The following is a 20,886-nucleotide window of genomic DNA, read 5'->3' as shown; positions in this document are numbered from 1 at the left end:
CAGGGAATTATAAGGGAATGTTACACTTGTGTAGCCAGGAAATCTTCACCGAGTCAAGGTTTTTGTAGGGTCCTGCCAAGTGTTTGCAGTAGGGGGCGATGTTGCTACACCTAATTGGACGACAGACGGACGATATAATCTATTGTTGGCTGGTTCACTTCGTTCCTACTAGTATAACACTATACCTCCCTAAAAGTATACATGTTTTCTGGTTAGATTGCGTAAAATATATATTTTTTGTTTCGTGCAGTCTACGTGACTTTACCGAAAGACCCAAAGAATATGAATTCCTGCAGTCATGTAAATATAAATGGGTTTTGTTAAACCCACCACCTGGCAACGAATTCGTGAGGTTTGTTACGTAAACAAAACGATGTGTTACTAGTTCCGCAAACCGGTATTGCAAATAAACCCACATTTACCATTTTGAATACAGTTTCGTTGGTAATTACAACCAGCCTCATCAGGTGACAGCCAGCATTGTAGAGAAATCTTGTTTCGGTCCTAAACGGAAGGATGCATGTGGTGTCACTTGTGAGCCAATTGCGTGTGGAGAGAAGGGGCGGGGAGTTAATGTATTCGTATAACTTCCACTTGATCTCTTTTATTGGTTGAATTATCTACAGTTAATCGCCATAACTTGTGTGTGTTGCACATGCACGCACATCTGGCCGTTTTTGGTGCAAAAAAATCGCAATACCTGTTGGCTGCTTGAATTTAATCACCACCGGCGGTTAAAATATTATTTTTATCATTTCAAAAGATTATCCTAATTAGGTCTACTCCTTTGGTTCTTTCGGTAAACTCGTGTAACCCTCTGAAATGTGGATGACTCGTGATGGTCTGGCCACATTAATATTTACGCGATCAAAAACGAAAAGTAAAACCAAGACGGTGAAAAGAATAAAGACGGCTTGATGATTAATGGCAATGTAGTCGGAACTCGCTGAGGGTTACATGTCGCTCAACCGTGTTCGACAAATAATACACCTCATAGCAAAAATAGGTTTGTTACCAAGTTCAAAATGACCACCCCCTCTTTCTTTAACTAATTCCTAGATTTCCACCCTTGCTATTATCCTAAAAGATGCCGCGTCTCTTGTGGATACTTTATTTTTCATTATCGCCTCCAAAACAAAACCCGTCTCCATTACTCTTCCCATTGACGGCCAGAAGATCGCTCCTAACAGTGTCACGTGAACGGTCATGGGTCACCACCTCGGAATCTGAATGACTGGCGTCTTTTACAGAAGGGCAGCTAGATGCAATGTGCCATTTATGTGTTACATATTACACAAAAAACACATTCCTGGTATAGATTTTGTAAATTAATCGTTATTGATCTCCTTCACACCTTTTTAAACGGATGCAGTACTAGTCGGCATGAAGATGAAAACAGACGAAACACCACTGTTGTGGTCCAAAATAGACGCCTCATTGGGTAAACTGTATCGCTGAAACGCGTATTTTGGGCAAGGATTTCCTGTTAAATACATGTGAGAACCAAATGACAACATTTGTTTGATCAAGTATATGAACATTCTTCATGGATGTGAGGTGGCAATTCTAATGCTATTAACACTTTTTCCTTCAATCAGCAATTCGTCTGGTTGGAGGAGGAAGCTCGTGTCAAGGCAGGGTGGAGGTCCTCTATGCTGGCTCCTGGGGCACGGTCTGCGATGATTACTGGAACATCAATGATGCCCAGGTCGTCTGCCGCATGGTCGGCTGTGGAGTTGCTCTTTCTGCCCAATCAAATGCCTACTTTGGTCAAGGCAATGGCACCATCTGGCTGGATGATGTGACATGCAATGGATCCGAGTCCTCTTTAGGAAATTGTCCTCACCTGCCATGGGGGCAACACAACTGCGTTCATGGTGAAGATGCTGGTGTCATTTGCAGTGGTGTGTACATCTCAAAATATGTTTCATTTAAACTTGACATGCACATGTGTCATGAAGTTAATTATATATTGCACTGTCGAGACCTCGGATAAAAATAAAACGCTAACATTCACTTTATTGGTTACAGCTCACGTAAGCTCATCACCCACTACAAGGCAGCCGACATCTCAACCAATTGGTGAGTTTAGATTTTTGAATTGCTACGTCCTGCAATGAAAGTTTGGTTCCAAATGATAGCATGTGTGCTTATATCTTACCTATAGGCATCATTTTTTTTGTCTATGGACAAAACTTCCAAAAGCTTTGGCTCGCGAACCGTGGGATTTACATTTTTTAAAGTGCCCAGTTACCATGCACCAAGCCCTGTGGTGAGCCAGCGCTATTCCATTTTTGCATCCGTTAACTTTAAAGTAGTTATTGACACTTTAGTGCTATTTATTATCTTATGCCGCTCAGCGCGTGCCAAACTACACATACGCAGCCAAAGCAGAGCTGTGGTTGCCCCTAGCAACGCACTCCTTTAGCGAAAAAAAATACACAACGCTGAAGTGAATTCTTCAAAGTGTGTAATGGCCCACCACCCCAATGTTTGAACTTGCTACGGTAGGGTCGAGAGATGCCAATGTTATAGTGCTTAGATACTATTACTGTAGAGTGGGGGGGGTAGCCCAACCACAGCCTGCCAAGGTGCCACTTTGGCCGGCTGGGCAATCTAGGCGAGGCCAGGGGGCTCTGCACACCTCACCACGGCATCTAAAGTATGATATTTTTGGTTCTTTCGGTAAAGTCACGTAGATAGAAAAATTGTAAAAATAATGGAACGCAACACCCTAATGCAGACTGGCCTGGTTCTTAAGTGCAGTGAGTGTACTGGCAGTCTATAATGTAGACTGGTAGTAATGGGAAAACGGAGTAAGCATTTAATGACCATTCTAGACTGCCAATATGCTCACTGAGGTTAAGAACCAGGCTACAGTCTACATTAGTGGTTTTTGTTTCATGATTTATTTTCTCCATCATTATTATTTCACTATTTTCTACGTTGCCTTTATCAAAAGAACTGAAAATTATGAATTCCTGCAGTCAATAATTTAGTCCTATTATTGCGTTTGTATACCTGCTACTACAACCATTACACTCCTATACAGTTAGTATAGCTATTACAGCTAGTACTCGATACTATGGTTGGCAAATACTACAGTCAGGAGATACTCCTGGATAGTTGATTAATAATACTACTGTCGCGTTAGTAGTTGATTGCTAGTACAGTCGGTAGATACTGCTGTATTGCCAGTAAAAACTACTATAGTCACTAAACACTACTCGCTATTGTGTGTGTGTGGTATATATATTGGGGGGGGGGGGGGGTTAAATATTGTGCAAGGTGGCCGACAATTTTAAGAATCCTTTTTCAGATCAACTATTTACCCGCAACACTCTGTTTGATTTCCAGGACTTCAAACCTTATTTTGATATGGACAAATGGAACGCTGGGCTTTCACAATAGCTTGCTACTTGTGGATGTATATTATATTTTTAGAAGTTTTTAAAATGTATTTGTCCCCCAGATGCCAGATACTTCCTGGTAATTTATTACTATCATGAGCCAATAATGTCCGTCCCGTGTGTCACTCCACATAGAGCTCCCCCCCGCCCCCCTCATAAATAATCATTGAGTGGGTCATTTCAGATTACTGCAATACACACATCCTTGGATAGGCTAGTACTATAATAACCTATTAACGTTGTACAATCCCTTTATCTCCAGAATCGGCGATTCGCCTGGTTGGAGGAGGAGGCCCATGTCAAGGCAGAGTGGAGGTCCTCTATGCTGGCTCCTGGGGCACGGTCTGCGATGATTACTGGGACATCAATGATGCCCTGGTTGTCTGCCGAAAGGTCGGGTGTGGAGCTGCTCTTTCTGCCCCATCAAATGCCTACTTTGGTCAGGGCATTGGCACCATCTTGTTGGATGATGTAACATGCAATGGATCCGAGTCCTCTTTAGGAAATTGTCCTCATCTGCCATGGGGGCAACACAACTGCGTTCATGCTGAAGATGCTGGTGTCATTTGCAGTGGTGGGTGCACTATAAATACATAAATACAACGTCCTAATTTTTGTTTTATATTAAATTGTAATGTTTTTCTGTTGCATGAAATACAATGTTTCTACAATAGACTTAGTTAATCCAATACCACTTTCTAAAACGAGCAATCTTAATGGGTTGCAGTTCCAACAAGTACATCAACTACTACAAGCAAGCCAACAACTCAACCCCCTGGTGAGTAAATTTGTCATTAAATGGCCCACCTCGCTTTGTCCTGTCACGTGTCCCTTGCCAGACAATCTGGCTACTACGTCCTCAAATGCCCCCCACTGCCAGAACCATGCTCCCCTAGGGACCCTTTCCATAACATCGTGTACCCTGCTGGCAGAGGGATACTAAATTACCAGTTCCCCTGTCAGTAGCTGGCAACTGGTGCCGTAGTGACCCATTTGTCACTACGAATGTAAATTTATTTAATCCACAGAGACAGCCATTCGCCTGGTTGGAGGAGGAAGCCCATGTCAAGGCAGGGTGGAGGTCCTCTATGCTGGCTCCTGGGGCACGGTCTGTGATGATTACTGGGACATCAATGATGCCCAGGTTGTCTGCCGAAAGGTCGGCTGTGGAGCTGCTCTTTCTGCCCCATCAAATGCCTACTTTGGTCAGGGCATTGGCGCCATCTTGTTGGATGATGTGACATGCAATGGATCCGAGTCCTCTATAGGAAATTGTCCTCATCTGCCATGGGGGCAACACAACTGCGTTCATGCTGAAGATGCTGGTGTCATTTGCAGTGGTGTGTACATCTCAAAAAATTTTTATTTAAACATGCCGTGCTCATGCGTCTAATATATACTGTTTATTACATTAACAGATAAATATTGCACTGTCTGGGCCTTGGGTAAAAAACCCACGTTCTAACATTCACTTTATTGGTTACAGCTCAAACAAGCTCATCACCCACCACAAGCCAGCCGACCTCTCAACCGATTGGTGAGTTTAGAATTTGTAATTGATGTAAAATAGATACGTCCTGCAGTCAAAGTTTGATTCCAAATGGTAGCATGTGATACTATAATAAACTATTGGCTTTTTACAATCGCCATCTCTCCAGAATCAGCGATTCGCCTGGTTGGAGGAGGAAGCTCATGTCAAGGCAGAGTGGAGGTCCTCTACACTGGTTCCTGGGGCACGGTCTGTGATGATTTCTGGGACATCAACGATGCCCTGGTTGTCTGCCGAAAGGTCGGCTGTGGAGCTCCAATTTCTGCCCAATCAAATGCCTACTTTGGTCAAGGCATTGGCACCATCTGGCTGGATGATGTCAGATGCAATGGTTCTGAATCCTTTCTGGGATCATGTTCTCATCGCCCATGGGGACAGCATGACTGTAGCCACAGTGAAGATGCTAGCGTCATTTGCACCGGTGTGTACATCTCAAAATGTTTTAATAGTTACAAATGTTATTTTCTAATATTAAATGGTTGTTTGCTGTTTTTATTTACAAAAGTTAATGCAGTATCTTGACTTGTCTCAATTCAATACCTTTTTTAAAGTGAGAAATCTTAATTGGTTACAGCTCAAACAAGTACATCAACCACTACAAGACAGCCAACAACCCAACCCCCTGGTGAGTATCAATTTGTCAAGAAATGGAGATTCAAATTCATACTTTCTAATGGAGGTTTCTCCTAAATACGCATAACAACCACGTTAAAAAAAAATTTACGTTTCAAATCATCAACATTAGGAAAGCATGAACATGATGGCTCCTTTACATTAGACCTCCTTTGCCAGTACTAAAATATAATAATAGGGTTTTCCCCCTTTTTTCTTTCAACAAAACTGAAGTCTTTTTACAAGGATTCGGTTTTGTTGTAGGAAAAGGAGAACCCGATTATGATTTCTCATTAGTCTATATTAAAGCTTGCCAATTTATTCGGTGTACATTTCTTTAATTCGCAGAGACGGCCATTCGCCTGGTTGGAGGAGTAGGCCCATGTCAAGGCAGGGTGGAGGTCCTTTATGCTGGCTCCTGGGGAACGGTTTGTGATGATTACTGGAACATCAATGATGCCCAGGTTGTCTGCCGAAAGGTCGGCTGTGGAGCTGCTCTTTCTGCCCAATCGAATGCCTACTTTGGTCAGGGCATTGGAACCATCTTGTTGGATGATGTGACATGCAATGGATCTGAGGCCTCTTTAGGAAATTGTCCTCATCTGCCATGGGGGCAACACAACTGTGGTCATGGTGAAGATGCTGGTGTCATTTGCAGTGGTGTGTACATCTCAAAATGTTTCATTTAAACTTTAAGTGCTAATGTGTGTCTAGTATTAAAAGGTCGCATTGCAATGCCAGTTTATTGTGTGTATTTCACTGTCCTTGTGTCAGATAAAGGAAAACGCCATTTTAACATTCGCTTTATTGGTTGCAGCTCAAACAAGCTCATCACCCACTAAAAGCCAGCCGACATCTCAACCGATTGGTGAGTTTAGAATTTGTAATTGATACATCCTTGAATGACAGTTTGGTTCCAAATGGTAGCATGTGATTTTATATCTGAAACTTTTGCCTTTCAACAATCACTCCCAGAATCAGCAATTCGCCTGGTTGGAGGAAGAAACCCATGTCAAGGCAGGGTGGAGGTCCTCTATGCTGGCTCCTGGGGCACGGTCTGTGACGATTACTGGAGCATCAATGATGCCCAGGTTGTCTGCCGAAAGGTCGGCTGTGGAGCTGCTCTTTCTGCCCAATCAAATGCCTACTTTGGTCAGGGCATTGGTGCCATATTGTTGGATGATGTGACATGCAATGGATCTGAGTCCTCTTTAGGAAATTGTCCTCATCTGCCATGGGGGCAACACAACTGCGTTCATGGTGAAGATGCTGGTGTCGTTTGCAGTGGTATGTACATCTCCAATATAATTTCCAAATTGTGTTTTCTGACATTACAATTGTTTATTACAACAATGTTTGCTTTTAAATTTGAGGGTGCTGGTGTGTGTTTTTTGTATAACACTAAAGTTGACCATGAATAATTTAATTATATTTATGCTGGCTGCATTTTAAAGATGTTGCATTTTTTAAGCTTGGCAATTTCTTGTATTTCGACGTAAAACGAACGCTTTGTGGGCTCCATTGTTTATCTCAACCAGTCCATGGGCCTGTTCACCTGAGACTCGACGTAATAAAGTCGGGTCAAGTGAAATCTATGAAAATGGAAAGTTTTTTTCTTCAAAGGTAGAGCTAAAAATGTTTGCCATACAGCTAAAGCTAGGGCCCATGCATGGCGTGCAGGATTGGTCGGCTCTGTCGGTAATTATGGGGGGCAATTTTTATACCTAGCATTTTATCACCACGTAAATTATGAAAGGTGGCATTCGAGTCAAGTTGAACATTCCCCAGATGTCCTTTTAATTTGTGTTCCCTAACCGTTCTTCACTTCGCTGTTTTTCAGAATCTACCTCTACTTAACCTGTACACTCGAAGACGACCACTTAACTATGCACTACATGAACGTTTGAATGCCACTTACAGCTTTTCTGCACTTAATTGCACAATTTGAAGGGTCTGAAATTTGCTAACTGGTACTTTGCAATTTCTAAGCCATTTGCAACCAATTGGTAGAAACGGCTTTTTGTACATGTAACTTTTACATTAATCCATTGTTTACACAATCCTGTTGTGGCAGAAGACACATGGTGTCGAGACTGTCAAAACGCAATGTTGATCGTGAAATACAAATTCAATTGTCTAGCTGTGAAATGGCCCAAACACTTTCCATCAATTTTGGGTCCTAAATGCCTCCCCCAAGTGTTCCTAAATTTGTTCTACGCGTTGAACCCCACAGCTGAATTTATGAATGCCTGGGTTTGTCTTTTTACACATGAACCTACTTGTTCAGAACTGCTAATGATGTGCACCGTTGGTGAGGCAGGATTGGGTTTAAATGTGTTTTTGGAAATGGCTCTTGTCAAATTGCAGCTTCTTCCGTTGCAGATCTAAAATAAAAGTACTTTTTCCTATACCCCATCTTGGATTCGATGCCTATTTTTACTGTATCCACACACCTTTGAACTGCTTTTAGTTAAATCTGAAACTTGTACTATCTCTCGGCCTACACGAGCCAGTGTTGGAATTGGCTAGCTGGCACAATGCAGAGCCATTGAGTGCAGCAGGAGCCGGCCCGAGCTTGGCTCTCGTGCACCAATCTCAGCTGTCCTAGCTGCTGCTACTCCGGGGAGTCACATGGCCCTCTGCTCTGCCGACGAGCCTGGCTGCAGACTGAGGCCACCCCCCCAACATGTCTCTCCTTTCTCCCATTGTCCTCGTTATTTGGTATGGGAGGACATTCCACGTAGCCCTCCCTGGGGAGGCACTCCCTTTCCTCCCTGAGGGTGTACCATTTACCAGATTCATGCTGCAAAGCCTTCAACACGATTGTGGCCTCATGCACCGACCTGGCAAGGGCAGTGTGGTAAAGGCAACGTGACTTATTGGTGAATGGTTTTTGGTGTGAAATTATTTAATGGTTCAATCTGTGGATATCCATTTAGAGCGGTGGGGCCCTTCTGAGGGGCATGAACCTAGCCAAAAGGAGGCCTACACACCCTCCACCCAAGGGGGCCATGTGACCTTGCCATGGCTTTCCCTTTCAGGGGGAAGACTGCATGGCCCCACTGGTGGCAGTGAGCATTTCAAATTGGGAGGGCCTCAATTTGAGCCTGCATATATGCAACTAAAAATACCAGCACCATCTTGCGCACATTACCAACAACAGAAGGATGTACTGTAACCTTTATTCGCTCACCTTGGGTTTGGGCTGGCTTTGGAGCTTTCTGGGGTGCCTTGACCTGGTGATCCCAGCCTGGTGGCATTAACTCCCAGGGTGTTTTCTAGTGGAATCCAATGCCTTTGATTCCACAGTCCACATTGCATCCTAAACTCAAAGACTGCACCATGAAACTTCCATTTACATAGAGGTGATGGGAAGGGAAGCGTGTGCACTCAAAGCTGCTTTACCCGGCCATGCTGCGGATCCACGAGAGAGGAGATTGGACTTCATCTGACTAATGAAAGGAGGGCTTAAACTTCCCCAGACCTGCTCCTAGATGTCCACGGCACCATAAAGGCCATCTGGCTGTGCCCAGATATGTCCCTAGTTCTCAGGCTATTGACTTTCAACTGTGGTACAGAGGTAGGCCTCTCGGGTGCACTGATCTTTTATGGAATTTAAAACCAAACCCACATGGCAAAATTGTCTGGACAAACTGGAAAGACTATTCCAACCCCATTCCAACTAGAGACTGGCACCAGTCTCTAGTTGGAATGGTTATAGACTCTCTCCCTCACCCACCCCTTCTTCCTGCCCTTTGTTAATTCACTGCTGCCAACCAGTCCCTGCTTTTGTAGGGTAATGAACATGTATCTTTTTTATTGGCCCCCATTTGGGGGGAGAGCCATGCAGAGGATGCGGCCTGTCTTAAACATGTGTAAAGACGGTATGAAACGATAGAGGAGAATTCAGGAATAAGGGCGTGGCTGGATCGGGTGAGGCATAATAACCGGCACAAACCAGACCTGGGGACTGTTGGTGTGGGAAATCATTGTTGCCTTGGAACGGGTTGTCTCCATCGTTTGAGTTGTATTGAGACTAGAGATGTGTTATCCCAGAATAGAGTCGTGTAACTTCCCAAGTGTATATAGTCACTCATGGTTACTCGTTGAGTTGTCAGCGGACCTTAGTCATAATAAATATACAAAGACAAGACGGTGTCTCTACGAGATACATTACAGTGGTGTCAGAAGTGGCTATTGTTAACTGCCGAAGAAAGGCATTGGTAAGAATCCACCTGTAGCATCTTCAGAGACGGAGAAAGGAAATGACCAAGTCCTTCCCCCAGCAGCCCCGGGAGCCAGGTGATGAAGCCCGAGTGTGCAGAAAAAGCGGCACCTGTGACGGAAGAGTGGCAAGACCTGGTGACGAAGGCAGATCGGCTCCTTTTGACCATCGCTGAGCAGGTGGTGATGAAGAGAGCGGCGACTTCGACAGCCAGCGCAGCCGCGGATAGTGGAGCGGCCGCCCGCGGTCAGGGTTTCCTGCACTGGAGGACACACGGTTGGGGGCCGCCATTTTGTGGGTGGCAACGCAACCAACGGCCACCATTTTTAACCCTGCGCGGGAGGCAGCAGAGGCGGTGTCATCTCGGGCGGCGAGGCGAGTGGTCACCGAGCAACCACGAAGGTTGCCTTTGATCAGAGAATTTACGGCGGCGGGAGGAGATTAGAATGCCTTCACCCACCAGTTTGGAGCAGCATACCGGTCTGTCGGCTGGATGGAGAAGGTGTTGAGAGCTTTGCCTATGGCTGTAGACGATGATGGCCTTGAAGTGTTCTGGGCCATTCCGGAAGAAAAGAGGGCTATGCTTCAGGATGCCTACAAGGAGCTGTCGGCAGTATATGACCCACCGTTGGGCCCGAGTGGTGCCTGCAAGCGTGCGAAACCTTGCGAATACGGACTTGTGTGGCTGCATGGATCGGAAAATCTTGGCTTGGAGACGAATTTGCTGGCCCACCATCCAAGATTGTTGTGGAGCCGTCGCAGGAAGAAATTGAGTCTACGGGGGACGTGACGGCAGTGGATCGCGGAGGGGACCGACGGTGACGGGGGACGCCAATGTAGCTCTGGGAGTTGCAATCCCGGTCCGATTCGGCACCTTGCCGCAGGTGCCCAGGCTCGCCTGCTCCGCTGCGGCCAGCTTCGTTACTTCGTGCGGGGATGCCAAGCGTCGTGGGGACATCATGGAGGCCATTACGTCCACCGCCTCATTCGACAGCTACGGCCCCACCCAGGCAAGTTTGCGATGTACCAGACACCCGACCGCTAAAAACCACCGCGCATCAGGGTCATCGGGGATTCGTCGAGGCCAAACTCAGCCCCTCCCCACCCAGCCCCTCTCTCCCCACCCTCCCCTCTCCACCCAGCCCCACCCACCCCTCCCATATTTGGAATGCACGACGAACAAAATAATCCCCTGTGGGCTGGTGTAACCAGAGGTTCCTATCAGTAAAAAATATTCTAAGGCAGATGTGTGGTGCGTGTTGAATGTGCTTTTGCATAATGTTCACCATGAGAGATCACAGCCATAGTAGAAAGCATGCTAGGCAATCTAGCTCAACATATCTGCCTTTAAATCTCAAGACAAAAGGCCCCTGCTAAAATTAGCAACTTGACCATGATCTTATTATTAAAATATTTTCTTTTATCTCAGGTACGTTAAAATTGTGGCCTGTGTGTCTTGTCACGAAGAAAGCATTGCCATTGAGAACTCTGCAGCGTATCAAAGTGTCAGGCCCTGGAAAATGATATAACACTATCTGAAGCTAATATCTATTTCTGAAGTGAGGCCCTTTTTAAGTACATTAGGGGAATGCCTTTCATAGCCCCGCAACAGCTGGATGTGTCGCCGCTAGAATAAACCATAATTTGACAATACAAATGTAATGGCATTTTTGTGTGTGTGTAAGTCTGTAGCCATTTGTTTTGCACATCGGACACTGGTTGTGGGGCGGTGGCGATGTTGTGCGGATGGTGTGGTGACTGGTGCCAATGCTACGCGTCGCGGTGCGGCGCGTGGGCCGGTGTTTGTTTATTTTTTTTTCTAGATTTGAAGCTTTCGTGACTGCAAGGAATCATATTCTTAGGTTTTTTCGGTAAAGTCACGTAGGTAAAACATCAAAATTAATGAAAATAAAATAAAATAAAACAAAAAAAATCACGACGTTTCGGAGGCAACACAAGTCTCCGTCATCAGGTGGGACCGTCACAGCCGAATTAGCTGCATCAAGTGAGGCAATGATTCAAGATGTAATCTATATATATAAAATCGTTCATGTCTGTCTGTCTGTGTGTGTGTGTGTGGACTTTGGCCCATACGCACTTTCATTGGACGGCGGTTGCCCCTGGCAACGGCTAGCCACGCCTTCGCCGCTTTCATTGGACCTGGCAACGGCTAGCCACGCCTTCGCCAAGGGCTGCAGTTTCATTGGACGGCGGTTGCCCCTGCCAACGGCTAGCCACGCCTTCGCCACTTTCATAAGCTCCGTATTTAATTAAATAATAGCCATTACACAGTATTGTTGGAGCGCTAGGGGGGGGGGAAGGAACGCCACCCGTACCCTGCCTCTTCCAAGCCGACAATTTTAGGCGAGGCCGCAGGCTTTGCACGCTACTAGGCCTCGACACCCACCACGCCACTCTGAGGTAAATTCATCAAAGTTTTTCCTACTCTTCACTACACCCCCACCACAATGTGTGCTATTAATATTACTTTTAAACCCAACGCGCCAACAATCGATTACTTTAATGTTCACTGTACAAATACTCATTAAGCTGGGTGAGCGTACTGCCAGTCTATCATGTACACTGTAGCCTGCTTATTAAGCTCGGTGAGCGTACTGCCACTCTATCATGTACACTCTAGCCTGCTTATGAAGCTGAGTGCGTGTACTGGCAGTCTATAATGTGGACTCTTGCCTGGTTATTATAATAGATTCTTTATATGTTCTTTGTACAAAAAGTCATTAAGGTGCTTGAGCGACCCCAGTTCGATTCCAACTCACGCCCACCACCGCTGACGATTATTTGAAACGGACCTGGCCCTCCCCTAGGTCCACTCAGCCTCAAAAGCGTAACTGCTGTCGTGTGTGAACATCGTCACTGGGGAGACAAAGGCGGCGGGGCATCGTGGATCCAAGTCCCGGGCGAAGCCGGGTCATGTGTATGTGTGTTTGTGTTTATGTGTATGTCTGTGTGTCTCTATGTATGTATGTGTATGTATGTGTTTGTGTGTATGTGTGTGTGTATGTATGTGGGTTTTCTTTTTATGTCTTTATGTGTATGTCTGCGTGTCTCTATGTATGTGTGTATGTACGTGTGTGCATGTGTTTGTGTGTATGTATGTGTGTGTCTATGTATGTGTGTGTCTATGTATGTGTGTGTATGTGTGTGTATGTATGTGTGTTATGTGTCTGTCTGTGTCTGCATGTATGTGTGTGTGTATTGTGTATGTGTTTGTGTGCATGTATGTGTGTGTTTGTGTGTATGTGTATGTCTGTGTGTATGTGTTTGTGTGTATGTATGTGTGTGTATGTGTTTGTATGTGTTTGTGTGTTTACGCTCGCATTACACAAATGTGTTGCTGGTCTAAGGCGTTCCTCGCACAGCATTGCCGCTTTATTATTTCAGTCGTTTACTGCCTTACGCACCCTGAAAGTCGTGTGTGTCTGCAGCAAGCGCGTGTATGTGTACCTATGGACGCGCGCGCGTGTGTTGTGTAGGGGGAACGGTAGTGTAGTGCTTAGCGTGCTGTCTGTGTCTGTGTGTGTGTGTGTCTGTCTGTGTCTGTCTGCGTGTGTCTGTGTGTGTGTCTGTGTGTGTGCGTGTGTGGTGTGTGGGGAGCGGTAGTGTAGTGCTTAGCGTGCTGTCTGTGTGTCTGTGTGTGTGTGTCTGTCTGTGTCTGTCTGTGTGTGTCTGCGTGTGTCTGTGTGTGTGTCTGTGCGTGTGTGGTGTGTGAGGAGCGGTGGGTGTAGTGCTTAACGCTACGCTGCGCTACCAACCCGGCGAACCCAGTTCCATTCCCGCTCACGGCCACCACCGGTGACGATTATTTGAACCTCCCCTAGGTCCACTCAGCCTCAAACGAGTAACTGGTGTGGCGTATTAACATCGGCACTTGGGAGACAAAGGCGGCTGGGCGTGGTAGATCCAAGTCCCGGGCGAAGCCGGGTCATGTGTATGTGTTTATGTGTATGTCTGTGTGTCTGTATGCATGTGTGTATGTATGTGTGTGTATGTGTTTGTGTGTATGTCTGTGTGTGTATGTATGTCGGTTTTGCCGCCGTGGTGGATCCAAGTCCCGGGCGAAGCCGGGTCATGTGTATGTGTTTATGTGTATGTCTGTGTGTCTGTATGCATGTGTGTATGTATGTGTGTGTATGTGTTTGTGTGTATGTCTGTGTGTGTATGTATGTCGGTTTTGCCGCCGTGGTGGATCCAAGTCCCGGGCGAAGCCGGGTCATGTGTATGTGTTTATGTGTATGTCTGTGTGTCTGTATGCATGTGTGTATGTATGTGTGTGCATGTGTTTGTGTGTATGTATGTGTGTGTGTATGTATGTGGGTTTTTTTGTATGTGTTTATGTGTATGTCTGCGTGCCTGTATGTATGTGTGTATGTACGTCTGTGGATGTGTTTGTGTGTATGTATGTGTGTGTCTATGTATGTGTGTGTATGTGTTTCTGTGTTTGTATGTGTGTGTATGTATGTGTGTTATGTGTCTGTCTGTGTGTCTGCATGTATGTGTGTGTGTATTGTGTATGTGTTTGTGTGTGTTTGTGTGTTTACGCTCGCATTACACAAATGTATAATGCGGGTCTAAGGCGTTCCTTACACAGCATTGCCGCTTTATTATTTCAGTCGTTTACTGCCGTATGCACCCTGAAAGTCGTGTGTGTCTGCAGCAAGCGCGTGTATGTGTACCTATGGACGCGCGCGCGTGTGTTGTGTAGGGGGAACGGTAGTGTAGTGCTTAGCGTGCTGCCTGTGTCTGTGTGTGTGTGTCTGTGTGTGTGTGTCTGTGTGTGTGTCTGTGTGTGTGTCTGTGTGTGTGCGTGTGTGGTGTGTGGGGAGCGGTAGTGTAGTGGTTAGCGTGCTGTCTGTGTGTGTGTTTCTGTCTGTGTGTGTCTGCGTGTGTCTGTGTGTGTGTCTGTGTGTGTGTCTGTGCGTGTGTGGTGTGTGAGGAGCGGTGGGTGTAGTGCTTAACGCTACGCTGCGCTACCAACCCGGCAAACCCAGTTCGATTCCCGCTCACGGCCACCACCGGTGACGATTATTTGAACCTCCCCTAGGTCGACTCTGCCTCAAACGAGTAACTTAACTACTGTAGCGTATTAACATCGCCACTGGGGAGACAAAGGCGGCCGGCCGTGGTAGATACAAGTCCCGGGCGAAGCCGGGTAGTACAGCTAGTCCCTTATAAGCAAGTTGAAGGGGGGAGGAGAGGGGGGGAGCTCATCAGAATGTTAGTACAACTCATCGGGAGGGGGAGGGGCAACAAATTGAACGACGGCTTGGACGCGGTTGCTGCTGCACACGCCAACACAATGGACAGAGAGGGGGAGGGGAGGTCTGATACACATGATAGACAAAAGAACGAAAATGCCCATGTTTATACCAATGCTGGCTGAACAATGAAGAGGGTACTGTTAAAAAACAACTGGGGATGTTTCCATAAAGGCTCGTATACTGGAAAGACTCCAGCGCAATTGCCGCTGAAGGAATAAAGTTGTTTTTAAAGTCAAAGTCTGTTAAAATATATATTTTTTGTAATTTACAAATTTGATTAGTCATGAGCAAATAAGCGGAGACAACTCTATAATTGAGAACCCCAGTTGAATTATGGGCGACTAAAAGCTAGCTTCAAGCTAATTGCTTTGAATCCTGAGCCACTCGGCAACCTTTGTTGGTGTTGTATATCTGCATTTTCCAATAATTATTTTTGAATGTGATATCTGAATGCTATGTTTTACTTGTATATCTGTGTACATTTGCTGCTATGCCCAGGGTTGAAGCAACAGACTGGACAAAAAAGTTAATTATAACCAGGGTGAGAACTTTGAAAACCACAGGACCAGTCCTTTGATGGCCGGTTGTGATAAGGTTTTTTTTAAGTCGCTCGATAAATTTTTATGAGGTGGAGGCCAGCCACCCCAGCCTGAAAGCGTTTTATTGCCTCCCAGTGGACAGACAATTATTTCCGGAGGCATTAAATAGATGGCACCCTATTGTCTGGGAAGTGTCCCATGACAAGGAGACGATGAGAAAAAAAAACCTGGCTAGACAACCGAGTTGTCTAAATTAATAAGCAAGGTCTTGGGGTTTTGAGAATGAAAACAATAAAAATGACAACCACCATACATGAATATTATTGAATTCATGTAATCATATTATAACTTTGATAAATATAAATAGATGAGATATGAAGCTCTTGTACAGTAGGGGCGGGTAAGAACGTTAGAACACCAAACAGTACAAAAACATGAAAGTAGTGCACAGTATAAGAAAGGTAAACTAATCACCTAAACACATACAAATAAAACTAAACCATCCCCATGAAGTCGCCCGCAGAAGGCCCCATCGCCCCCCTGTTTAAATATATCATTATATCTTCAGAAATGATACAAATCAATTCAAAAGAGTAAAGTTTAAAATGCTGTGCGTGTCCCGTAAACGCACCTGAGTGGGGTTTGTTGACCCTACATTACCAGCAGGCAATCGGCGAAGATTTTTCGATTTAAAGCTTTCGTGACTGCAGGAATTCATCTTCTTGGTTCTTTCGGTAAAGTCACGTAGAAGGGAAGTAATAAAATAATAAAATAATAATAAAATAATATTATTATTATTTTATTACTTCCCTTCTACGTGACTTTACCGAAAGAACCAAGAAGAAAAATCAGCGAAGAGTTTCACGAGTCTCCCTCACTCGGCGCAATCAGCGTCGTGCTTCGTCAGACTTCCCACTCGACCGCCCGCCCGCCATTGTTTGAGACCCTCGTGTTGATAAAATCTTATTTGCAGTGATAAAGTGATTTTACTTCCCTCATTATGTCATCCAACCAACCATCGAGTGCTAGTGACCTTATTGGGCAAGTAGTGCGGCATAAATCCGTCTCTCTGGAAACGAAATTCAGATCATAAGGAGCGTAGAGGCGGGATAGATTAAAATGTAAGCAGCGCCTTCGTTAGGATTAGCACAGTCCACATCTTAAAAGCCATTTTAAACCAAACAGACAGTGAAGGCTACTGTGCAGCAATGTTTTCCTATTGTACCTCCTTCTCTGAAGTCCTGGAACGCATCCCTATGCTTCCCATGTTATATCTATCTCTGGTCATGAAGTTTCTAATGACGAAATGACACTGTGGAACGCATCTACTTCGTTAACCGAGGAATACCTATATTACCAATTGCAATTACCGTAGACCTGAGTCATCATTCAGGATTTGATGATGGGTTAGGGCAGCTTCATGTGAAATGCTGAACATGAGGACCAGTGCCCAGGAAACATTTTCGTTTTTTTCTGTACCAATTTTCCACGACTAAACGTGAAATATGTATTCAAGGTTACAAACCACGGAAGAACATGAAATATATATTTGTTTACAATATGCAAGAACAATGATGATTTGCAAATGAGGAGAAAGAACACAGAGATATGCACATTGAAGGAGAAAAAAATACAGCCTGGCACCCAGCACATGTGTTTCACATCAGAAAACTCAAGGCAGCGCAGGCCATACGGAAGAGGCCCTAGTCAGACCGGAGCTGAGCTTCATGAGAGGGAATAATACACCACAAGAAGCAGTTAAGGGAAATCTGTGTTCACACGGATTCTGGAGAAGAAAATACTTTCCCGAGGACCTCCTCGTAGGATGTGTCAATTGGAGAAAACAAAGCAGCTTCATAGCACTGGGTGCCAAAAAGTCTGGAGAAGCCAACCCAGAGATCAACTTAACACGTAGGCTTTCACGACCAAAATTATCCATAATAGGGGTTTTTGGGTTATATTGCTTAAAAATAAACGTGTCGTTACGTAAACAAAACATGACATTTGGCTGTGTTGGGTGTGGCTTGCTGGCCTTGAAATTTGCACTTTAACTATTTTTACCAGTTACGGCCCACTGAGATACGTATATATTTTTTCAGAAGCGTCACAAATGAGAGCTCAACGAAGTGGCTTATCATGTGGAAACTTAAAGCAGCCAAATACTCTAAACACATGTGTCTAAATGTGGAGGGAAAAACCAGAGGACCCGCAGAAAAATCCACGCAACTACATGCAAACTCCAAATATCCAGGCGTCAGTCGGGATTGAATCTACAACCTCCTGTATACCAGGCGAGGCAGTTAACATCTCGCCACAGTGGCGCTCCAGATGAACATATTTTGCCATACACAAGAATAGAACAGAAGTGTATTCTTGCAATAGTGGTCGGATAATAATGTTTACTAATAAACCAAATACAAAGCTTGCACTGTTAAAGAGAATCCTTCATGAATTGTCATGTACTCATGTCGACCAATACATCAATGTTGTACAGCTTGTAGGTGGCTTGCCTGACATACAATCTTCCAGTTTCAGGATACTGTTTACTACTAGACTTACATGTTTAAATGTAATTGAATCAAGTAAGAAATTAGACACTACCTTATTTCTCAACTTAGGAAACTTAATCTACTGGGAGATGTACTTGAAACAACATGGGTATTGCTAGGAAATTGAAAGCTATTTAAACGAAAAGATAAAACTATGCCTTAATAATAACATTATTATCAACATTATTGTTAGTAATTAGCAGCCCCTGATCAAGCCACTGCTGGATAAAGGCCTCCCCATGCTGTGAAATGTCTGTATAGGTAATGCAGTAGGTAGGCTGAATAGTAATGTTTTTAGTACTTATGGCTAATGCCACCTCAATTTACACTCAGTAAGTGTGTTCAGAAAATGTTGTAAGATATCTTTACATATAATAAATATTTTCAGTCCTGTATATCCACAGCTGGATGACCGCATCCCATCCATATGCATCATGAGGGTTGTTTACAGGTTGGTGGAAGGAAGGGGAGGCCCAGGATCTGTTCAGATATCACTTACCGCTTATGTTAACCATAGCTGGGAATTTCACTTATGTCCCAGAGTTCATAGCGTATTGAAATTACTGCACGGCCTCCCCACCCCAAATTTCTTTAGGTAACCAGAAACCTAAAGGGTCAATTTGCATGACCAGTCAACTCTTTTCAAAGTATACAAAACTAAACACAACAATACTGGTTGTGAAAGGTTCTGTTCGCAGAGGACGTTAATTATTTTGTAATTCTAGAAGGTGTTTTATTTAAATTCAGGTTTTGTTTGCACAATACAGTTTTTCACTTCCTAAAACATAGTGTTCCACTGAATGCTGAATATTGCTAGGCAACACATTTCCAATAAGGAAATATAAAGTGTTTAAATGTAAATGTGTTTAAGACATGATTGATACACTGTTTATTTGAAGGAAGTAAAACACATATTAGAAGGTAATTTAAATGAGGAAACATGCTTTGGACATGGCCAACATTATTAATTGTGACATTATAGTGTTTTCAGAAAAATCCGTTGGAGAAACATAGGTATACAGAAAAAAAGAAAAAAATGCTACAGAGTGGAACTAGAGCTAAGTAAAAGCAAAACGAAAGCCATGTGCAACACGTTTGCTAAACAACTGAAAATATTTGCCAGAGGCACAAATGGAAACTATTCAGAGTATATATATTGAAGGCAGACCACAATCACCATGATAAAATAAAGAGATGGAAAATTGTACTTGATAGTCAAAAGCAACTTCGCAAAAGACATAGTAATACATGTGTAATGCGAGCTCAAGCGGGGTTCGCTGTTGGCCTTTGGGCCAATCACATGGGCCGGGGTATTGAGGGGCAGAGCCAGTATGGGGGCGTATGCGAAGGTCCCCGCTTACCTCGGGTCCAATCGGAAGCGAGGTGAGTGGGGGCGGAACCTAGGGGCGGAGCCAACAGGGCGCGATGGAGGGGCGAGATCTGGAAGGTTCGAAGGCACGTGGTGTGAGGGAGGAGACAGGGTCACGTGGTGAAGGGGATATAGGTGGGAGCCCGGAAGGGCTCCGGGTCAGTTGTTGGAGTGAAGAAACGGGACCACGTTGGGTGGCCGGAGGGATTCCGCGCCATCAGCCACGTGACTGCACGGGCTCAGCACACCGTCGGCCAGCGGTGTGCGGAGCGAGGGGAGCTGAAAGACTGACGGAAGAGCGCATGCGCGGTGCGTCGCGAGGAACAGCTGGTCCGGTGTTGGGACCAGCGGGCTGCGGGTGTTGACCTCATAAAAAGTGGATGGGGACCAAGCGAAGCGTGGCGAAGTCCTTTATTACACATGGTTAGTAATACCTTAGATACATCGTATTCACTTAATGCAGGCAAGTCACCTTTGGAAGGACACATCGCTAAAATGGATTATGGCTGACGTGAATCACACCCAAGACGACATTCAACGCGGAGATGGAGTTATTAAATTAGCTTGCATTGCAGGAGCTAGATGGATTGTTGCATCACGAAACTATGAGAGATGGTTATGGTTTTGATAGGTCTTCGTTGAATAGTTGATATACCTGTGGCTGGTGGTGAGTGCTTGAAAATTAAAGGAGGGTCAGAATCCACTAAAAGGAAATTATATAAATAGAGTCAATGTGTAGTGTCTTCAAAAATTACTCACACCGATACGTTGTAACAAGTCACCTGCTTACATTTTAGTCACCTATTCTTGCACCAGTTGTAGGCACTCCTGCAACTAACGGTCACTTATGTTTAACTTCTCCCTACTCTTATCTACCTTTCGCCTCCCTTATCCTGCGCTCAGCAGCTCTGCTTTCGGCAACTTCACACACAGCGACTCCGCACAAAGCGTCTTTGCACAAAGCGTCCTCGCACACAGCGTCTCCGCACACAGCATCTCCGCACACAGCGTCCTCGCACACAGCATCCTCGCACACAGTGACTCCGCACACAGCGTCTCCGCACACAGTGTCTTCACACACAGCATCCTTGCACACAGTGACTCCACACACAGCGTCTCCGCACACAGCGTCTTCACACACAGCGTCCTCGCACACAGCGTCCTCGCACACAGTGACTCCGCACACAGCGTCTCTGCATACAGCGTCTTCACACACAGCGTCTCCGCACACAGCGTCTCCGCACACAGCGTCTCCGCACACAGCATCTTCGCACACAGTGACTCCGCACACAGCGTCTCCGCACACAGCGTCTCCGCACACAGCGTCCCCGCACACAGCGTCCTCGCACAC

The 20,886-nt window shown here is 45.2% G+C and overlaps 1 protein-coding gene across 1 annotated transcript in view; it reads left to right on the top strand.

Annotated features, from left to right (window-relative positions):
• The window catches only part of LOC133350491 (deleted in malignant brain tumors 1 protein-like), a 93,704-nt gene that overhangs the window by 40,061 nt on the left and 32,757 nt on the right, over positions 1-20,886 (top strand). Inside the window, exons 21-27 of the mRNA XM_061564831.1 lie at positions 1,599-1,904; positions 2,032-2,082; positions 3,673-3,984; positions 4,138-4,188; positions 4,439-4,750; positions 5,018-5,380; positions 5,534-5,584. Coding sequence (XP_061420815.1) covers positions 1,599-1,904; positions 2,032-2,082; positions 3,673-3,984; positions 4,138-4,188; positions 4,439-4,750; positions 5,018-5,380; positions 5,534-5,584 — 1,446 coding nt within the window. The remainder of the gene's footprint in view (positions 1-1,598; positions 1,905-2,031; positions 2,083-3,672; positions 3,985-4,137; positions 4,189-4,438; positions 4,751-5,017; positions 5,381-5,533; positions 5,585-20,886) is intronic.

This window comes from Lethenteron reissneri, chromosome 34 (genome assembly GCF_015708825.2).
Source record: "Lethenteron reissneri isolate LAM-NWPU_2019-01 chromosome 34, ASM1570882v1, whole genome shotgun sequence".
Classification (NCBI taxonomy): domain Eukaryota; kingdom Metazoa; phylum Chordata; class Hyperoartia; order Petromyzontiformes; family Petromyzontidae; genus Lethenteron; species Lethenteron reissneri.
Note: the sequence above shows the minus strand (reverse complement) of the source record. Positions and strands in the feature narration are given on the sequence as shown.